Source organism: Rhamphochromis sp. 'chilingali' (assembly GCF_963969265.1).
Source record: "Rhamphochromis sp. 'chilingali' genome assembly, chromosome: 4".
NCBI lineage: Eukaryota > Metazoa > Chordata > Actinopteri > Cichliformes > Cichlidae > Rhamphochromis > Rhamphochromis sp. 'chilingali'.
The window spans coordinates 45,160,971-45,181,708 of NC_137948.1; the positions used below are offsets into that span (position 1 = coordinate 45,160,971).

General features: G+C 40.7%; 1 protein-coding gene across 1 annotated transcript; it reads right to left on the minus strand.

Annotated features, from left to right (window-relative positions):
* Nucleotides 1-3,687: 3,687 nt before the first annotated feature.
* Nucleotides 3,688-19,657, minus strand: cd5 (CD5 molecule). The gene is made up of 6 exons (XM_080880775.1): nucleotides 19,532-19,657; nucleotides 13,090-13,245; nucleotides 9,530-9,652; nucleotides 8,799-8,849; nucleotides 6,105-6,170; nucleotides 3,688-5,348 (listed from the first exon to the last, which is right to left on the minus strand). Exons 1-6 carry the CDS (start codon nucleotides 19,581-19,583, stop codon nucleotides 5,278-5,280), a joined length of 519 nt encoding a protein of 172 aa, XP_080736901.1. The 5' UTR covers nucleotides 19,584-19,657; the 3' UTR covers nucleotides 3,688-5,277.
* Nucleotides 19,658-20,738: the final 1,081 nt, after the last annotated feature.

Consider the following 20,738-nt stretch of genomic DNA (forward strand, 5'->3'; position numbering starts at 1 on the left):
AAAGCAACTGTATTCTGATTACCAACGATTCAAAAGGTAACTGTAACAGAATACAGTATTTTAAATACGCAATGCCAGTACATGCCGTTACTCCCCAACACTGTTTATGCTGCAACAGGTGTAGGCTGCTGGGGGATTCCCATAATGCACTGGGTGTTTCTTCTTCCCTCACTATGTGTTAACAGACCTCTCTGCACTAAATCGTACTTGTTATTAAGCTCTGTCTCTTTTCCACAGCATCACTTTATCCTGTCTTCCTTCTCTCACCCCAACCGGTCTCAGTAGATGGCCAGCATATGACCCCCTATGAGCAAGCACTTTGGCGACAGTGGGAAGGAAAAACTGTCACGGTTCTGGGTCCGTTGGACCCAGTATTTTGAGTTTATTATGTTTTGGTTTAATTTTGCATCATGGATTGTTTTCTTGTTCTCTTGTTGTGGTTGTGATTATTATTATTAGAATTTCATGTTACTGTTATCCATGTTTTAGGAATTGTGGTTTCATGTATAGTTCAGTTCCATGTGTCATTTTCTGTCTCTGTGTTGAGTCCGTGTCTCTGAGTTGCGATTCATGTTTCCTGTTTTATTGTGAAAGTCTTTGTCTTATGTTAGTGTGTGTGCAGCTTTGTTCCCCCTGTCTCGTTAGCCCTGATCTCTCCCAGCTGTGCCTCCCTCCTGTTGCCAATTCCCCCGTTACCACCCTGTGTATATAAGCCCTGTGTTTTCCCATGCTCGGTGTCGTGTCGTACCATCAGATTGTGCCTGTGTGTTTCTGTTCTCCGTATTCAGTGTTCACGTCATGTTTTGTTTTCGTACCAGCAATAAAGCTGAGGTTTTTGAGTTTCAAGTTAGTGTCTGAGTCCTGCGTTTGGATCCTCCTCTCCGCCTGCCCGCACTCAGAGCCCTGACAAAAACTCCCTTTAAACAGGAAGAAACCTCCAGCAGAGCCAGGCTCAGGGAGGGGCGGGGCCATCTGCTGCGACCGGTTGGGGTGAGAGGAGGACGACAGGATAGAAGATCACGGGTGTGTCCATGTCCTCCTAACAGATGTTGGAGCTGGATGTGTTGAGAAACAAGATCTTTTTGTTTCTTTGTGCAACATGGGCCAAAAGTGCATAGAGGACTTATTGTTGTATGAAGAAAGTTTAATAACTCAGTTAGTACATTATGAAATAACATTCTTCAGTAATAATATAGATAATCAAGATGAGGCAGTAACTTACCTCTATATATATACATATATGTAAGAAATAAGAAAGAAAGACACTGGGCAACAATGGCCTACATGGCAGAGTTCAAGACGAAACCCACTGCTGAGCAAAAGGAACATAAGGGCTCATCTCAGTTTTAACAGAAAACATCTTGATTATCTCCAAGACTTCTGAAAAAACACTCTGGAGTAAAAGTAACAGCATTTCAGAAAACATCATACCACAGTAACATTTGTTGGTGTCAGCGTGATGGTCTGGGGCTGTTTTGCTGCATCAGCACCTGGAAGACTTGCTGTGGTAAATGGAAGCACGACTTCTGCTGTTTACCAAAACATGATGGAGAATGTCCGCACATCTGTTCATGACCTCAAGCTGAAGCTCACCTGGTTCTGCAGCAGGCCAATGATCCAAAACACACCAGAATATCTACCTCTGCATGGCTTAGGAAAAACAAGATGAAGACTTTGGAGTGGGGGGGTCAAAGATGAGCGAGCCTAAATTACATTTTTAGGATAGGGGGCAAAGACATTTCATACAGGCCCATGTAGGTTTGGATTTTTTCCCCTTACCAATAAATGCCTTCATTTAGAAACTGCATTTTATGTTTCCTTGTGTTATTGTTGTCTAATAGTTACATTTGTTTGATGATCTGCAATGTTTAAGTGTGACGAACATAAAGAAAAATAGGAAATCAAGAAGGAGGCAAACCCTTTTTCACACCACTGTGTGCTCCAGTTTGTGCGATATATAATGTTAACATGTTTACATGGTTACTGACTTCGACTGGTTATATTCCAGTTTATTGTGACAAAGCCAACACACAGCCATGGTCTTTTCCTTTTTGCTTCATCAGAGTTCTGCTGAACTGTGCCAATGAGCATGGCTGCCTTCTGTTTGCTTTCCAGCACATTTACAGTTTCCATTCACAGAAAGAGTGATGGTGTCAGAGCCAGGCTGTTTTGGCTAGCAGGGAGGACAAGGCTCTCTCTGGAGCGTTCCTACATGGTTTGAGTGATTATATGAAAGATGGATTAGTTGCTACAAACTTGCCTGTTCAACTCGTGTTGCCATTGGCTGCCACCAGGCCTGAAATGGTAATCTGACATGCCAGGTATTTGCCAGGTGGCATGAAGAGCATGTGGGGCAATGGGTCAATATAGTTTTATAGCAGACTGGGTAGTGCTGTGCACCAAGCCTACAACCACTGACAGCAGCCCATTTGTTCATTTTCATTACTGACACTGGATTACCCAAATCTCTTAACACAACCAGCCCCTCCCCTACCTCCCGTGTGCTCATGTATCTTTTCAGTTTATTGTTGAAAATGTGGTTGATACAGATAGACAAACAAAAGTGAAAAGACAGAGCGAGAGAAAGAGAAAAATAAACTATACATAGATGCAGCAAAATGCATGTGATTGGTACATGAGCTAGTACCAACACGACTAAAGGAATGAGGTGACCTTTCCGGTCCAGTGGTGTAAAAATAACAATCAACATTAAAAACATAGAGCAGTTTCCAGCTGTACGTGCCCCCACATGCTCGGCCTGCAATCATCATCACAGTCCATGGAGCCGATCCCAGGCTCACCTGTCCCAGCCCCACATACTTGTCTTCCTGTGCAGTACCGCAGTTCATTCTGTTATAGTTTTCTCTGCATTTATGCCACATTATAAATTATGAAAAAAGAAATAATGCACAATGCATTACCATTACTGGTTGTATTACAATACTCCCAGTAGCCACAATGTATGTGGAGTTATTTTTTCTTGTTCAATATACAAATTCCTTATTGGAAGACTTTTATTCTTATAAAGCTTTTAGTTGGTATATCATTGGTTAGCTCTTTAAGACCACATGACAAAATGGCAATTAAAAAACTCTATTTAAAATCTGCAACACAAAGTGTGTAGAAATGGTGATTGTGAGGTTACAGGAGAAAGGACTCCTCTACAGTGACATCACTGAAGTTTTCATCAGTAAGAAGCTTTTGGTTCAAATCCTTTCAGTGGTAGTGGAGACATTGTGTGACACGAACAGCTCAACCCTCAGCCCTCACTTCACCACACAGGAGATGGAAAAATGAGCATAGTGAACAAGGAAGGGCTGATAGAAATGAGAAGAGAACATGAGAGAGAGTTAATGAAAGACAAGAGGGAAGACATACAGATTGCACCAGAAATAACACAAACAGGAAGCTGGTGTCAACGGCAAAGGAAACCACATCTCTGCACTCGGTAACCACCTTCATCCCTGTCTCTCCCCATTTTCTTTGTCTTTCTGTCTTCTTTAAAATCAACAAAATGTTCAAAGAAACAATCAGGTCAACTTGGTTGAATCATTTTACTTATGACAAAAAGTTGCACTTAGTATAACAAACAGTACTATATTACCATGTTACGCTCCAATTGTTCTTTTTCTGAAAATGTTTTGATGAGGAGAATATTTACAACATGTTGAAGATTGTTCCTGCAGTTCTCAGGGTCATCGTTGGTTATTCACGCACAAAGAGTTCAAGTTGTGAAACTTGTAAGCAAGCAAAGTAAAAAGTAAAGTGAAAAGGGCTGTGAAGACGCTGAGGCCACTAACTGCACTAACACTAAAGATATACTCAATCAGACACAACATTTAATAGAATAAAGCACAGAAAGAAAAACATTTATCTGCAAGTTACCATTTAAAAAGCTGGAGTGCTTGCTTAAAATAGCATTTTCTGTTTTCAATCCTTCTTCATGACTAACTTTCATATTAAACAATAAATAAAAAAACAAAAAACAACTTTAGACATTTCTAATTGCTTAGTGGATTCTTCTGAATCATTGGGTGATGTGAGCCAAACTCCACCCAGGAGTTTGTTGCTCATGAACACGTCAAAATGTGATGCAATTCAAAACTTTATTCAATTCAGTTATATTTAAACACAGAAGTTGTCTCAAGGTGCTTTACACTGTAAGGCAGAGACCCTAATTAAAAATGTTTATGTGTGTGAGATATTAATAGATTAAGTGGATTAAACTAAAACTAAATGAACTGTGATGGAGATAAGGCTCTGCAAAACAGGACAAAGGATTTGGTTAAAGTTTGAGAGGATGAGGGCGACAACTCACATGTCAGAGATGTAGAAATGATTTAAATGGTCCTGTCTCTGTCTTATATTTATTCATGGTTAAGTTACAGGCTTTGCACAACATGTAAAACGCCATCTGTTTCAGTGTCGAGAGTAATTTGGACAAAGCTGCAGGTGGTGTAACCAAAAAGAAACCAAGAGTTACATTCAGACACACAGAAACATGGGGAGCTTTGCACTAAGGTTATATACGACTGTTTTAGAATAGATGTGGTTTTATAGCTGTGTGATTGAGAAAAAAACTCAACTACATTAACGTAAACTTGGAAATCTAGGTGTGTGTGCTACATCCTGTATGTTTTATTGATTTAAACGTTACATGATTGGCACTTGACAACAAACTATAAACAGATGTCTGATTTGATGAAGCTCCTTTTAATGGCTTTGTTCTTTTCCAGAGTGGAATCATTGCACAGCATTCTCTGACATCACTCTCAAAACAAGAATTGGGTGAATTGATTTGGATGTTATCTACTACAAAGTTGTGTGCTGTACAGTCATTCATGAATATTGTGTGCGTGTGTGTGTGTGTGTGTGTGTATGTGTGTATGTGTGTGTGTGTGTGTGTGTGTGTATGTATGTGTGTGTGTGTGTATGTGTGTATGTGTGTGTGTGTGTGTGTGTGTGTGTGTGTGTGTGTGTGGTCTACAGTTTTTGGGTTGGTGTTGTAGCTGCCGGGCAGGGATGAGACCCTGTGCAACGTTTTTGTTCTCTCACAGTGGATCTCTCACAGTGGATCTCTCACAGTGGTGAGGCCACAATGAAACTCACTTTTACATAACTTTGAACCTAAATTTGTGACTTCTTGATAGACTCACAAAATAGGTGAAATATAGTTACAAATGAAAATATACTACATTTCCAGCTCACATAAGACAATGATGACAGTGATTATGACGGAGGAAGATGATGGAGGAAGATGACGGAGGAAGATGCAAGTCAGAGGTTGTAGTCACTGTTCCTATTGGATGAAGGCTCTCTGCTGTCAGAGATTACCAAACGATCCAGAGCTGTCGGCACACGGGAGAGACATCAGATTTAGAGCAACAAAATGAACTCTTGTGTACAGACACACACACACAGGTGTGTGTGTATTTATGGCCTTGTGGGGACATCTCGTCTCCCTAGGTGCTAACCCTAACCATTAAAAATGAATGCCTAACCCTGACCCTTATCCTAAACCCCACCATAACCTAATTGTAATCCTGACACTAAAACCACATTTTGACTCTCAACAAGGCCTTCAAACTCGTGGGGACCTGGTTTATGGTCCCCACAAAGATGTTAATACCCGTCTACACACACACACACACACACACACACACACACAGTCTGGATTTATATATTATATATATTTCATATACTTTTCATAACAACATGCCTGGGTCTTTGAGAATATTATTGATGTGGCTAGATGCTGAAGTCGGTGTTTTTGTTAAATCGGGGATAAAAATGTTTTCCTCCGCCACGTCGTTTACCTCCTGTGGTCTGTTCAGGTTCAGTACTCCTCTTTTACAGACTGGACCAATAACTGATTTGGACAGTCCTAAAGTTTCCTCTACCTGTGATGTTTTTCTTCTGTTTAGCCTAATTATGACCTCTTTTATGACCTTATCAGTGACTTGTCCTATTACTTTTGCACTTGTAAAAGTATGTACATGTATGTAACAATTAAATTCTAAAATTTGAAATGCATTTTTCTCAAATATTGTAAAGAATTAAAGGAGGAAATAATTATACATATTTTTTGACTTTGTGTGTGTTACCAGGGTAGGAGTGTCTCTTATCTCCATCATTATTTTTAACTGCCGTTTTCCCTCGATGATAAGACACTGAAAGAGACATAAAGAGATGGGATATCCATTACTTTTTTATATGTCTACATGTTTTTCCTTTATTTTTCTGATCATCAACAAAGCACACAAACCACCCATGTACATTAACGAGTGCAGTCCTGTGAATAAGACAATTACATAAACTTTATGAGTCAATAGCTTGTGGAACCACCTTTAGCAGCAATAACCTTAAGTAATCATATTGTGTATGACTGTCTCTTGCAGATCCTTATTCTGCCTCCATATTCTTTACAAAGTTGCTTTAGTGAAGACCTTCAGTGTGTTTGCATAAATGTTTCTCTAAGGTCCTGTCACAGAATTTAAAATTCAATTCAATTCAACTTAATTTACATAGCGCCAAAAGACAACAACAGTCACCTCAAGGTGCTTTATACTGTACAGTAGACCCTACAATAATACATACAGAGAAAAACCCAACAATCATATGACCCCCTATGAGCAGCACTTTGGCGACAGTGAGAAGGAAAAACTCCCTTTTAACAGGAAGAAACCTCCAGCAGAACCAGGCTCGGGGGGGGGGGGGGGCATCTGCTGTGATTGGTTGGGGTGGGAGAAGGAAGAGAGCCAGAGATTAATAACAAGTATAATTCAGTGCAGAGAGGTCTATTAACACATAGTGAGTGAAAAGGGTGACTGAAAGGAAAAACTCAATGCATCATGGGAATCCCCGGCAGAAGTGACTGCATTGGGCAATCTTAAAAGTAAGATAGTGTCTGTCTCCTGAATCAAACTGGAAGCCCCTGGTCCGGAAGAGGGGCCTGAAAACTGAAGGCTCTGCCTGTCATGGTGCCTGTGCTCACCAGCTGATCCTGTATTAGGCAACATGTGTTTTTGATGTTTCTGCTCTCTCTCTCTCCTGCCGGGGCGATGCTCATTATGGGCTCCCCTCCCCCCCCCCCCCGGCCCACGCACCTGCCATCTCCACACCTGCTGCCTATCTGCATAATCGTGAGCCCTACTTAAGATAGCAGCACTGTGCTAATCGTCGCTGGATCGTTGAGCTATCAGCATCAGTCGCTCAGTAGTTTGAGAATCAGAATCTGTGAGTTGTTTCCATCTGTTCGCCTCTAACTAAAGTTTATGTGTACAGATCTTTCCCGGACCTTTCCCTGCCTGCCTGCCATCTCGTGGACGAGTGTGTGGATTTGTGTAACCCAGTTGTGGAGAGAGGAGAGTGATTCTTTGGAGCGCGTCTGATCCCCTTCCTTTCCCTCCAGCACATTGTATATAGTATCACCTGGTGTTGTCTGTATCAATAAACTGTCTTCTCTACAAGGATTTCTGGTCTGTGCATCAGTCCGTTAACTGAACGTGACACTGCCTCCCATTCTACTTTTAAATACCGCCCCCTCGGCCTGTGCTTCGAGGTTTCTGGTAGTTAGAATGACTCGGGGGTGCTGATTCATTTAAACTAACATAATCATCCTGCTGCAACCAGGTTTCTGTAAGGCAGAGTAAATCGATTTGTTGATCAATTATTGAGTCATGTACTAACAGAGACTTGGAGGAGAGAGACCTCTTCAAACGCTTTGAAGTCTGGACTTTGTACCATTGCAACACCTTGATTGTTTTCATGGTCGACCTTTCAGATTTTCTTTTTTCCTCATATTTGACCCAATTTGAGTCAAGCTTTACCTGTCATTCAGATGGCCTCACATTTGACTCTAGAGTATTATGCTATACAGAGGAGGTTGTGGCGTGGTGATGTGATTGTTTCCATTGTTGTCTCATAGCAAGAAGGCCCTAAGTTATAATTTACTTGCTGAATGGTTGTCTGTCTCTATATATTACAATCAGTCATATGCAGAGTGTTCCCATCCTCTTGCCCTGTGACCAATGGAATAAGCCCCTGATTTGGATGGATGGATAGATATGGCTTAGATAGTTCATGGTCCACTCGAGGACTGCAAGATGTCTGGGTTTGCTCAAAGAAATGTCAAAACACCCAGGAGCAACATCTCAGTTTAATCTTCAGGCTTGTGAATGCTGATTATAGTACAATATGAAAAAGACTCCACAAGTATAGGTTCTTTGGAAGGATTTCCAGGTAAAACCTCTTTTCTTAAAAAAAGAACACGGAAGCACAACTTAAAGTTGCATTTGAACAAAACACAAGACTTCTGGAACAGTGTTTGGATCAATGAGACCAAAAATGAAATCCTTGGCCATAATGCACAATTCCATATTTGGTAAAAACCAAAGACAGCAAATGTCTGGAAACAATCTAAAGCAACATTGTTACAAACAGGAGTTCCACAAGCCATCGGATCCATTGAGTCCTGTGAAACACTTCTTACATGACCATATATCAAACAGGGTACTATTTTGAAATACAGTATGTTCATACTTCTTCCTACTCCTTTTCAGACCAAACATTGTTACATTATGTCAGACGATTTTGTTTTATTTCATTATATATTTTTTGTTTATCTGAACACATACGTGTGTGTGTGTATATCTACATATATATTCGTATCTGTAAATGAAAATATATGTAGTGTGTATATGTTGTTTTTTGTTTTATATGTCTGAAACAAATAAAGATACAATACAATACAATGTGATCAATGATATTAGAGCTGAGACTTAGAGTGCATGACTCACCGCTGTGACTCTGTGTTGGTCCTATCCAACGATTCTGCCTCCTGTCTGAAACTGGAAATCAACAGTGAACATGTGTGTCAGCACATTAGCTATGCCATACTCTGGTTTCTCTGTTGTGTGCCAATTAAAAACACTCCCAGAAAGTTGATTCTATTCATCGGTACATTTACAAAGTGACCAAATCTAGCACCACTGGCTAACAATGGGCTGTGAGGTCAGTTGCATGATCATTAATATGCAAATTGTCACATGACCACTGATCAATACCATGAGTACCATCCACACAGAGATGACTATGGTTGCAATCACATCATTGTAAGATGGTGACAGTTGTACCCTTAGGCCCCCTCCTTGATTCAGAGATGGTCTTTTCCAGAGATGGTCTCCTCGACTCCTTGATCCTCCTGGCACTTACCAGTGTACACTATATTACTCTGTTTGTGCCAATGGAGCAGATCCTTGGGGTGATTTTTTGCAAAATGATCCTATTGGTCATTGTGCAAATGTACTGTTTATAATGTTGGGGAAACCTGGAGTCAGCTGAGACTAAAGAAGTCACTTGGATTAACGAAATGGTCCCCTCATTGAAAACGCCATTTCCAGATGAGCAGAATGAACTTTCTTGGATTTCACTATCTGAATGACTGAGTGTGCATCAATTTGAATCTGAAGTCTTCCAACAGCACGTCATCTATTCTATTTTATTCTGAAAAAGACCTGTGTGTACTCACATCTCTTCTGCAGGGCTTTTACAGTAGGCCTGGTGAAGCGCATCAGGAAAAGGATGAGCAATATGCAGAAGAGCAACGCTGTCATCACTTTGTAGGTCTTCAGCTGTGCCGCGTCCTTCTCAGCTGGACACACAGGAAAACACACATATTATCTGAATAGCACATATACTGTATGTATAAAAGCTGGTATTCTGTGTAAAGTACAAATAATAGTTTAACGCAATAGTATACAGATAATTTATTTATTTGATAATAGTACAAAGGTTTGGCATCATCTTTTTGAAATAACTAACATTTTTGTGAAGAATCTGCATATGTTGCTCCTAAACCTGCCATGTAGCATTAATGTGGTTTTACACAGACTGCTCCACGTTTTCATCAGAGTACAGCATGAAGCCAGTTAGACTTTTGGGAAGTTGCTCTCATCAGTTAAGTAGCAGAGGGGGTCATTAATTAGTTTCAGCTTCTACTGTGTTCACGACATTACCAACATGTTCAGGAACAAGAATGAGACAACCTCCAAAACATGAATGGTTTTACAGGTGGAGGCCAATATTTTTTCTTCCTCATCTTTTCTGACTGTTTTTTCACTAGTTTTGCATTTGGCTAAGGTTGGTGTCACTACCGATAGCATGAGGTGATGCTTGGACCCCACAGAGGTTGTGCAGGTAGTCCAACTCCTCCAGAATGGAACATCAATAAGTGCTATTGCCAAAAGGTTTGCTGTGTCTCCCAGCACAGTCCAAGAGAAAGGCAGATAGGGCTGTAGAAGGTCCTTAATCCATCAGGAGGACCGGTATCTGCTCCTTTGTGCAAGGAGGAACAAGATGAGCATTTCCAGAGCTGCAAAAGATCCTTTGGCAGGTAACCGATTCTGATTGTTCTGACCAAACAATCAGAAACAGACTTCACGAGGGTGGCCTGAGCAGGCAACTGCCTCTAGTGGGCTCTGTGCTCACTGCCTGGCACCATGGAGTTGGACTGGTATTTGCCATAGAACACCAGAACTGGCAGGTCCACCACTGGCACAATGTGCTTTTCACAGATGACAGCATGTTGACTGAGCACATGTGACAGACGTGAGAGGGTCTAGAGAAGCACGCTGCCTGTAACATTCTTCTGGATGACCGATTTGGTGCTGCATCAGTGATGGTCTAGGGACACATCTACATGATGTCACAGGCCTCTACAGGCTTGGCAACAGCACCCTGACTGCCATTAGCTTTCAGGATGAAATGCTTGCACCCTTGGACCCTACACTGGTACACATTCCTCCTCATTAGGAGCATGTCCCAATGTTGTCAGACATGCATACAAACACATGGGGGCTTGTGTGCATGCTCTATTGCTGCAAAGAAATTTAGGTAAAATGGACTAGCCCGCAGCACCTGTCTTTGAATTCAGTCCTCTGTAGGGTGATAATTTACATTTCCATCAAACAGTGTGAGATCTTCTCACTCCCCGGGCCATATCAGTTTAGATATCCAGCGTGGTTTGTTTCCCCACTGAGATCTGATTTCTTGTTTTCCAAGTCTTCCTGTGATTTTTTTCAGCATATTTATAGAAAACAAGTTGTCAGCTGCACTAAGGGAAACCACAGCATCATTTCCACCCTAAATGTGTTTGTGAGTGCAGTGACGACCCATGTTTACAGGTAATGTTTGCTAGTGTTTCTGAGGCCTGGCATAAATTAACAGAATCAATATAGATTCATGTATTTATTTTCCCTCAGTGCCGTCTAGACTCCAAGATCACAACTGGTTTCGGTTGTCGATCATAAATTTAAAAGAGTATCACATGTGTTGCAGTTCTTAAATGCACAACTTAAAGTCTGCAGAGAAAAAACAAGTCAAACCACACGACATGAAATTGGCACCGTTGAACATCTACAAAGACCTGCAGACAGCAGACCAGCCTTTGACCCACAGCACAGGCTGGCATGTTGTTTGCTACTCCAGGGCTCTAGAGTGCGACCAATTTGGTCGCAAATGCGACCAAATTTTTCAGTGGTGCGACTAAAAAAAAATATTTGGTTGCACCTGTGCGACCAAATGTTCGGGTAGCAAAAAAAAAAAAAAAAATCTGCAACCTTCCCTGTGGTCAACAACAGACACACATTTTGCCCCTATCGTGGACTAAACCAATCAGAGATAGTCAGGGGCGGGACCTCTCTGATTGGCCGTGGTCCAGTTGAAAGTGCAGGTGGAAGTGGGAGGTGAGTAGCTTGAATAAAGCGATATCAATTCATTAAATCCTGAATCGACTTTTAAATATAACTGTGTTTTGCCAGAAACGCCAGATTCTCAGATTAAAGCTCACAAAACCATTTCAACAACCACCAAACAGCAGATGAGAGCAGGTACACGGACTCCACACAAAGACGTAAACACAGACCCGACGCATCAGAATCAGCTTTGTCTTTCTCGGCTTTCTCACCCGACGGCCCGCAGACGGACACGCTGTCGGAGCTCAGCGATCCTGATGCGTCAGGTCCGCGCTGTGATTACATCTTCTTGCGCTGATTCTGAGCTGCAGGTTTTGTCTCTCCAACCAAAATTCACCGAGCCAGCAGCAAAAGAAGCAGCAAACTGCGCTTCACATCTGATCAATGTCGTCATTAATTTTGCTGTTTTGCTTCCACGACTATTAAAATCACACTCCGTGCACAGCTCTCTCTCTCTCTGTACTTCAAGAACAGTTTCTCGTCTCCAATCTCTGTTTTCTGTATTATTCATTCGCTTATTACCCACCAGTCTACCGCTGTTTACAGGCTGTGGCTGCTGTCTTTTTCTTTTTTTCACTTAAATGACCTCGGACAAGAAAGCCTATTTTTTCTGTTATTCAATACTGAATTTAAACTTTATATGCAGAACATTGTAGAATATTTTTAAGGTTATCTGCTATAAAAAGCCAGACCAGGAAAATCTCCTTCATGTTTTTCTGTGTTTTATTCTCAGTTACTTTCACACAAAGGCATCCGCTGTGATGTTCACAATTCTGATGAAGTCAGTACTGATAAATGATCAGAATTATAATATTTCTGACTGTCTGAGGCTAAGTTGAATCGAATCGGGACTTTGAAAACCGGAATCGAATGGATTATAGAAGTCAGTGATGATACCCAGCCCTAGTGAGCAGCCTAGGCACGACAGAAGTGGATGTAGCTGTAATAGGAAAAGAACTATTGCTAACTTTTCTGTTAAGGCCTGATTCTTCTGAAATTCATAGCCAGTGCTCTGACACGGTGCCATCAATCTTTGAATGCTGAAAAAGCACAGTGTATCCAGAAAAACACATTATATTATATCAATTATTATAAAATTTGTGTGCGCCTAACTTTTGTGCCAGTACGCCCATGGCAAAAAGTTAGTCTAGAGCCCTGTACTCTCTCAGTAACGCTGTCACCTTGATGATCTCTGCCTTCAATCCAATCCAGCTATGGCTCTCTGATCTGACACACATCTTTCAAATGATGCCTGAATTGTGTTTGTTTTTTTGTTTTTGTTTTTTGACCAAACAGGAAGCGGTGGATAGAAAATGCAGGATTACCACAACATTACCTTTACATTTGGTTGAAGAAGTGACTGCATTGGGCGCTTTATTCACAACGTTTGTAGTTTTAGAGGTGGTGGCAGTTGTCACAGGACTGCTAGTCAGGGAAATGGAGCTGACAGTGTAGTTTTCAGTTTGGGTATAGTCTGGAGTTTGGGTATTTCCTGGAGGACACATATCAGTTAGTATATATAACAAAAGTACAACAATAATGAATGTGTCCCCCTGTTGTGGACTTCAGTATGTGGACTAGAGACGCTGTGAATCAAACCTTATGAAGACGACCTGCAGGGAAGAATAAAGTTACAAGAAACATGGAACAAAATCATACATTTACAAGAGAAACAAAGATATTCTTTAAGATTATGTTTGTGAGAAAATAAAAAACAACAAACGAAAAGATTTTTCAAGGAACAGCATCCTTAAAGTTTATCTTCCATTGGACGGTCGTTGCTGTGAAGCTGACTATGACCCAGCTAAGCTCCTGCAGATTACAGCATATAAACCTTTGATCCTCATCAACTGCAGACGCACATTCAGGACCTGCTCTACACTGTTCCAAAAAATAGTAATGTCACAGCATCTTACTGTATATTTTACAGTTTGGTCTTTCTAGAATATCATTACATTTACATAAGTAGACTGTGACTTTACATGTCAAAGGTAAAATAGCATCACTGTAAATATAGTAAAACACAATTTACTTGTTTTTTAAATATATTTTTTGTACATGTGCATATTTAGATTGTAAAGATACATTCAGAAATGTATCATAATCTCACAAATATTTGTCTGTTATGTGAGAGAATGATCTGTTAAATTCAAATGTAATACTATGGAAAAATATATAAAATGATCGAAAATTAATGAGAATAATCAATAATTAAAGGAGCATTTGAATTGTAAGTTTGCTGAAAAGTTCATGTCATCCAGGTCTGATTCAATAATTCAGAGGTAACAAGTGAAAATATAATTAATAGGAATAAAAACATAAAACATTGCATGGCCACGCTGTGCTAATTATATATTTTAAAAAATAAATGTAGAGGTAGGAATTGCAATTAATATAAATCTCAAAGTATTCCCAACATTCCTGAACAGAAAGAGGCCTCTGCACCTGGGGTGAGGGTGTGGCCATGAAAACAATGTGACATGCCATTGGATGTTGGGACACATAATAACATGACACTAAGCATCGGCCAATGAATGTGAACTAACAACCACAAGGTCGCGGGTATGGCTGCACTGTAGGAAAATCCTAATGTGAAAGTATTTTACTGCATTTTACAGTTTTGTTCTGTTCTTCTAGAACATCATTAAAGTTACGTAAATAGACTGATTTCACATTTCAAATGTAAATTAACGTTAAATCACTGTAATGTAATAAAACATAATTGTCATGATTGTTAAATAGATACAGATTCACAAATGTATCATGCTTTCACAAATATCTGTCCGTTATTTGAAAGATTGAACTGCTATGGAAAAGTATATAACATGATCCCTATAAGCTTGTGTTACATCACATAAGTATTATTATCATTGCTGTTTCTTCACCTACCGCCTACTGGTGATGGCCAGAGGGGCTGATAGTGTGATATGGCAGCCTCGCCTCTGTCGGTCTGTCCCAGGGCATGCAATCCATTATTATTTACGTTAACTGTATATTTCTGTACATTTACGTATTATGATTCATATTGCCACATTCAGTGACCTTGTTTACAGGTAATTTCATTGTTTGATCACGTTAAAATGTTCCTAATTTAATGTCTAAAAGCACTTGGAAAAGGCAGAATCCCATGTGAAGTGAGCCCTATTTACATTACTGGAAATAACCGTATTTTCATGAGGAAGTTATTTTACGGTGGTATTTTGGCGCCCCAGCTGCTGGACTATTACCGTTTTTTTAAGATGTTTTTTTAACAGTGTACTCAAAGCACTTTGGAAATTGGTGAAACCAGAAGAAAAGACTTGATGCTACAAATTTATAGTTTTGTGAATTTTGTCCCGCATGTTGGAAATGTTATTTTTTAGAGCCGTAACAAACTGTAAAAAATGACATCAAAGTTCATTGATGGATATTTAGTTTTTAATCAGCGATGACTTTCTTAGTAAACTAGTAGCAGGTACGTGAGCTCTGATGTGTTTTTAGATATCACCTTCTTATTCTTGAAACACCAGAAACCATCTTCTATTTGGTGCCGCTGAGCTGTAGTGGTGACACAAGTTTCAGCGGCATGGATTTCAAAGCCTCTGCAAACAGAAGTGAAACTATGTGCACGACTAAACCGCTGTAGGGAAACATGTACAGATAAGACCTTTTTATATAAAGATGAACAGTACAGACTGACCCACATTTCAAACTTATCTTACTAATAAAATATGCTAATTTTATCTGGAATACATACAAAACATTTCATATGTATGCATGTTATTTTTAATTTATTTTTACTGGTATTTTTTTCTTATTTATTTTATCATTTGGCTTGTGTCACAGTCGAGGTTTGTGTGGATCAGAATGAACAGGAAAGCTTTAAAAAGCAATCGTTTTTAGGGACAACTAAAACAACAAACAACAAAGTGTAAATGTACAGTAGTACTACCATTAAAATGTACCCGATGTATCAAACCAGTAAAATTACCCTTTGAGTATATCATGAACAGTATCAGGTCATTGGGTGCTACTCCTAAAGCATAATTCAGTGCCCGTTCGAATGTGAACTCTATTGTATGGTCATTTTTGGCTGACGATAACAACGACTGTTTGCACTACGACAAGCAGATCAAAATGGCCAAAGAGGCTGACGGCCCCTCTGAAGCATTTTCTCTGTTTTCTGCAACAGTGTCGGGCAGCGATCATCCGAGGACCCTGAAAGCACCACAGGTGACCTTTGTAGACGGTCTAAACCAGGGGTGTCAAACTCAAATACACAGTGGGCCAAAATTCAAAACTGGAACAAAGTCGCGGGCTAACGTTAATATTTATTGAAAAAAAAAAAAAATCTTCCTCCAGATTTAAGAATGAATCTCTTCTTATGGACTCAATTTTTGCTGGAAAACTGAATATGGAACAAGCAAAGCTTAATACTAAACAATATATATATTAGCTGTATAATACCAGTAGGCCAGCTCTAATAGTAATTTGGTATGGCTTCGCGGGCCAAATGTAATTAGGCTGCGGGCCAAATTTGGTCCGCGGGCCAGAGTTTGACACCTGTGGTCTAAACTAACATCACATCTTGCATTCACCTTGATTTTATTCCCTCTTCCTGCTCAAAATGAGTCTTTGTTAGTATCTCGAACTCATTGTCTCATGTTATCGATCCACCGCTCAGGATCATTGTGCTGCTGAAGTAACGCGCCGATACTGAAGTATCTGTGGGGGGTATTTTAAGTACGCTATATTTTTCCAGCACTTGCTTTTACACTACAAGCCACAATCACACATTTATACAGTGCTTCTTCTTCTGTTATCTTTACTACACACACTCGCACCAACAGATAATCAACAGTTCAGTAACTTGCTCAAAGATATGAAGGAACTCTGCAGAAACCGGGAGCGATACTCAGATTAGTGGACGAACGCGGTGCTAAATCGTATCTGCCAGTAAAACTAGTGTTTAATAAGAGTGCGCTTTTCTCTGTCAGTTAAAGCAGGTTTCAGACTCACTGATGTCATTTCTAGCTTTTGTCTCATTCCAGGTAAATTATTACCTGTAAAAATGACTCACAGCACATCGTTATCTCTCCATATATTTACTTTAGTAACTAAACTCATGAAGATTTGTAGATTAAATAAGATCAAAAGTCCAGCTGACGGTTGTTTCTGCAGTGCATCATTGATGCCTGAAAGAGGGCAGCTACAACACATCGCACAGGCTGTAACTGCGCTGTGGTGTGAGCGCTGGTGATACTCGGTTGTAATAAAAATGAGTTCATGACCGTTTTACAGTTCACAGCAGTTTACCATTGATTTGTTGCATTGGTGTTATGACAGCATTTTTTATTTTGGTTAGAAAAATAGCTTTTTCTCATCACTATCCATTCCAGACTAGCGATCGACACAATAGTACGCAGCACCCTGAATACGCAGTCAGCGGTGGACAAACTCGGCCCAGCTGCTGGGATATCACAATATCAGCATGTTGGTGAAGACAAGAGTCATACGAGCAGCACACATTAATGACGAGTTGGCACCAGAAATGTTTTTCCTGTGCTCAGATTAAAATCAGTCCAAAATAAAAGAAAGATGAAGACAAAGGATGATTTGGGCGATACTTTGCTAACAGCTTCCTAGTTCACTAAGATAACGACGAAGGTTTTGACGCTGAGTAAAACCAGCAGGATTGTAAATGCAGGGAGGATTTGTGCTTGTGTCGGTGGCCTTTAGCTGTGCTCTGTATTGTTTGCATCATCACGTACTGCATGAAATAATGTGCAGCAGACAACATTTAACCTTTGAAATCTCTTATTTTAATGGATGTGAATAATCTGCATCTGGTCTCTTTATTCTCACGTTATTTGTAACCATCTTCTGTCTGTTTTTGAGGTGTTATTTTATTCTGTTTTTTACTTCTTTCCCCGTTTAAAACAAGTTTAAAACCATGTTGCAGTCACGCGTGCTTGGTGCAAACACACAAAATAAAACAGTGTAAAAACGATGCTTGAAAACTTCCTGCATGCAGTGTGGGTGTCTCCTGTAATTTATATTCAGCATTGTTGTTGCATGATGTTCACAGAACCTGAACGACCTTAAAGCAAATCAGATTTAAACATCCCACATCGATAGTTTTCAACATTTTCCAATCGTGTGAGCAATGATGATGCGAAACAGACAAGAATTAAATGTTTAATAAGAGGCTAAAATATATATTTAAATTTATTTTAATGTTCGAGTGTCTAACAGTAATTTTCTTATTGTCCTGGTGTTATCGAGCTCACGGCTTTATAAGAAAAATAATGAATTTCTCAGGTTTACGACAAACTTTGCGATGCTTGAATTCAAATTGACGCTTCTGTCAGCAGTTTAAGGTCAGTAACAGCTTTTCATTAAAAACAAGATTTTAGGTGATGGAAGGATGAAAGGCCGATCAGACCTGCCAGGCTGTGGCGACGGTCGGCACAAAATCACCTGGATAAAAAGGTGAAGTGGAAGAAATGAATTAGAGGTCTCAGAGAGCGGGTCAGACGCCAGCGCCTTCAATGGAACGGCGCTCTGCATTCGCAGCAGCAAACGGACTGACACTGGAAGGACAACCCACTGACACCATGCTGGTGTGTCTCTTGTCTGTGTTTTATTTCCCAGAAGCTGTTTTTGTTGGAGTGCATTGTGAGGCTGACTGGGCCACACCGATCTTTGACGCTCCTGCAGGTTTTCACTACTGATGGCAAATGACATGACGGACAGCGTTCCTCTCCAACGCCTGACGTGTGATATGTTAAAATGACTTTGTTGTTGAAAAGAGTAAACATGCTCAGTGCTAGTTTCCTGCTGCTCCTTTTGTTTCCATGTCTAAAGTATTTGTGAGTGTTTAGGGTCCGTGGACCACAGCTTTGTGCTGCTGGGAGACACTGGAGCCCACGGCGTCAGTGCACATGTTAAACTCGGTGAACAAATAGGAGGCCAGTATTCACATTATCTTTACTATACTTACTGTACTATCTTTAGTATTTTAAGTTTGTGGGGTGAAAATAAGTGTTCGCTTCACTTTTTGAGGAAGCACCTGTTAGCTAAGTTCAGCTCCACAAAGAGGCCTTCAGCAGAGGAGCAGGACGCTGCTGCTCAAAGCTTTGAGTTCTTAGTGACGCTGACAGTATTTAGCTCATTGTTGGTGGTGTGGTAGAGGAGACGCTGCCAGTTAGGTGAAACCAATACGATGAGATACAGCAGACTCTCCGGACTGTAAAATATCCAAGTTAATTATTGGTGACACGGACGTGTTCCCGTGAGTTAGTAACACAGTGACCGCTACCTTTATAGTCGTTACTATAAAGGTTACAATGCAGGTCACTGAATGTTTTCAGCAGTGACACACGCACAACAACAGGGCTGACACTGTAAGATGGTCGTGTTGTTGTAGTGTGATGCAGTGATCACAGAGTCCTCCACACGCTCACTCTTTACCTGATGTTTGTTAGCATAAAATCAGCTCCGAGCGTTCATTCATCCTCATGGTGAATATATGACAACATGTCAAACCACGAGCTCCACATTACAGCTCTAAGCTCTCGATTATTGCTCGCTCATCAAGGTTTGTCTGATGAAAGCAAAGTTAAATGAAAGGACGGACTTTACTGACCTCTCGCAACAAAGTGAGGAGTTTATCTCGTGCCCCTAAGCACTGCGTCTACAATGCATCCACAGTTACAGCGAAATGAGACAAACCGGTCTGACTGAGAGGCCTGCTTTGCTTTTAGTATTCAGTTTGCCCCAAAATAAAGCAGACTTACCATTAGTCACAAGTAAGAGCGCAGAGATGATCACAAGAGCCCTCAGATCCATCACAGTATCAACGTGCCACCAGAAGGTAAGTGAGAAGGCAGACAGACGACACAAATCAGATCAAGGCAGCAACAACAGTAAACCTGATGTGAAAGGAAATGATGCAGAAGTGTCAAACTCCTCTGCCCTGCCCTCCCTCCCCCTTCTCCAGGCTGTGAATCACTTCATCCCCAGCCTGCTGCTGCTGCTCGTGCTTGTGCAAAAGTGCAAATTTCCTCCCTTCAAAGCGAGCTGAGTGAAGAAAGGCAGAAAGGGGTGGGGAAAGTAGCACGATAAGAAGCGAGGAAGAAGGAAGGGGTAGGAGGAAGAGGTGAAGGGAAGACTTACGTGCATGTGTGTATTCATTTTCACTTCAGCAGTTCTGACTCACAAGTCTCTGTCGCCCGCCGAGTCCGACTGCAGCAACATAAACCTGTTTTCAGGTGGCGTCGCTCTCGGTTAGCTTTAGTTCTGAGGCTGAAATCTTACACTAGTGTGTCCCTCTGCTTTTCATAAAGACACCAACACACATACGCTGTGGAAGCTTCCTCGGACACCTGACTTTAGGGGTAACGAGCCCACACGTGTTAACATCTATACGTAAACACACATAACGTACATATTTACAGTCGTGGTCAGATGTTTACATCCACTCATCACGTGGTCGAATGTCATGTTAGTTTAGGGCTTTTCTTTTTCCAGGGTGGAACAGCTGTTCAGCTTTACAAAGAAGAGTTTATTTTGGATCATCCAAAATACATGAACTGTTTCTAAAGTATGTATTTATAAACCCCACTAACGTTTGGTTAAGTGTCTCTGTTGTAACTTGACTGGACATTTTTGTAGTCATCAACAACCCGCCTGACATTCAACCTCTCGAGCAGAGTTCTTTTAAAGTGGCTGGCTTCCCGGCACACAGCCGGCTTTGGGAAGGCCATTCCACAAACAGATTTGTGGTGAGCTTTGACTGTAATGAAACTGTGTTGTTCCTGTGGCTGACTAACTGATTCAAATATGAACAACACAGTTTATAAAACAATGTCTGCATCTTTATTCTCCCCCTTGAAAAAAAATCCGTGCACACAGCACACTCGTAGAAGTAAAATTTACACAACACATTACTCCTGAATAAAGTGGGATTAGCGTGAGGACACAAACTCTGTGCGGCCAGGATGG

Excerpts from the sequence above, each read along its gene's own strand:
- cd5 (XM_080880775.1), bottom strand. The coding sequence starts at position 19,583 with ATGGATCTGAGGGCTCTTGTGATCATCTCTGCGCTCTTACTTGTGACT. Across the intron at positions 13,246-19,531 it reads GCTCTTACTTGTGACTAATG|GAAATACCCAAACTCCAGAC; the intron begins GTAAGTCTGCTT and ends TGTGTCCTCCAG. Across the intron at positions 6,171-8,798 it reads ACCAACACAGAGTCACAGCG|TGTCTTATCATCGAGGGAAA; the intron begins GTGAGTCATGCA and ends TGTCTCTTTCAG.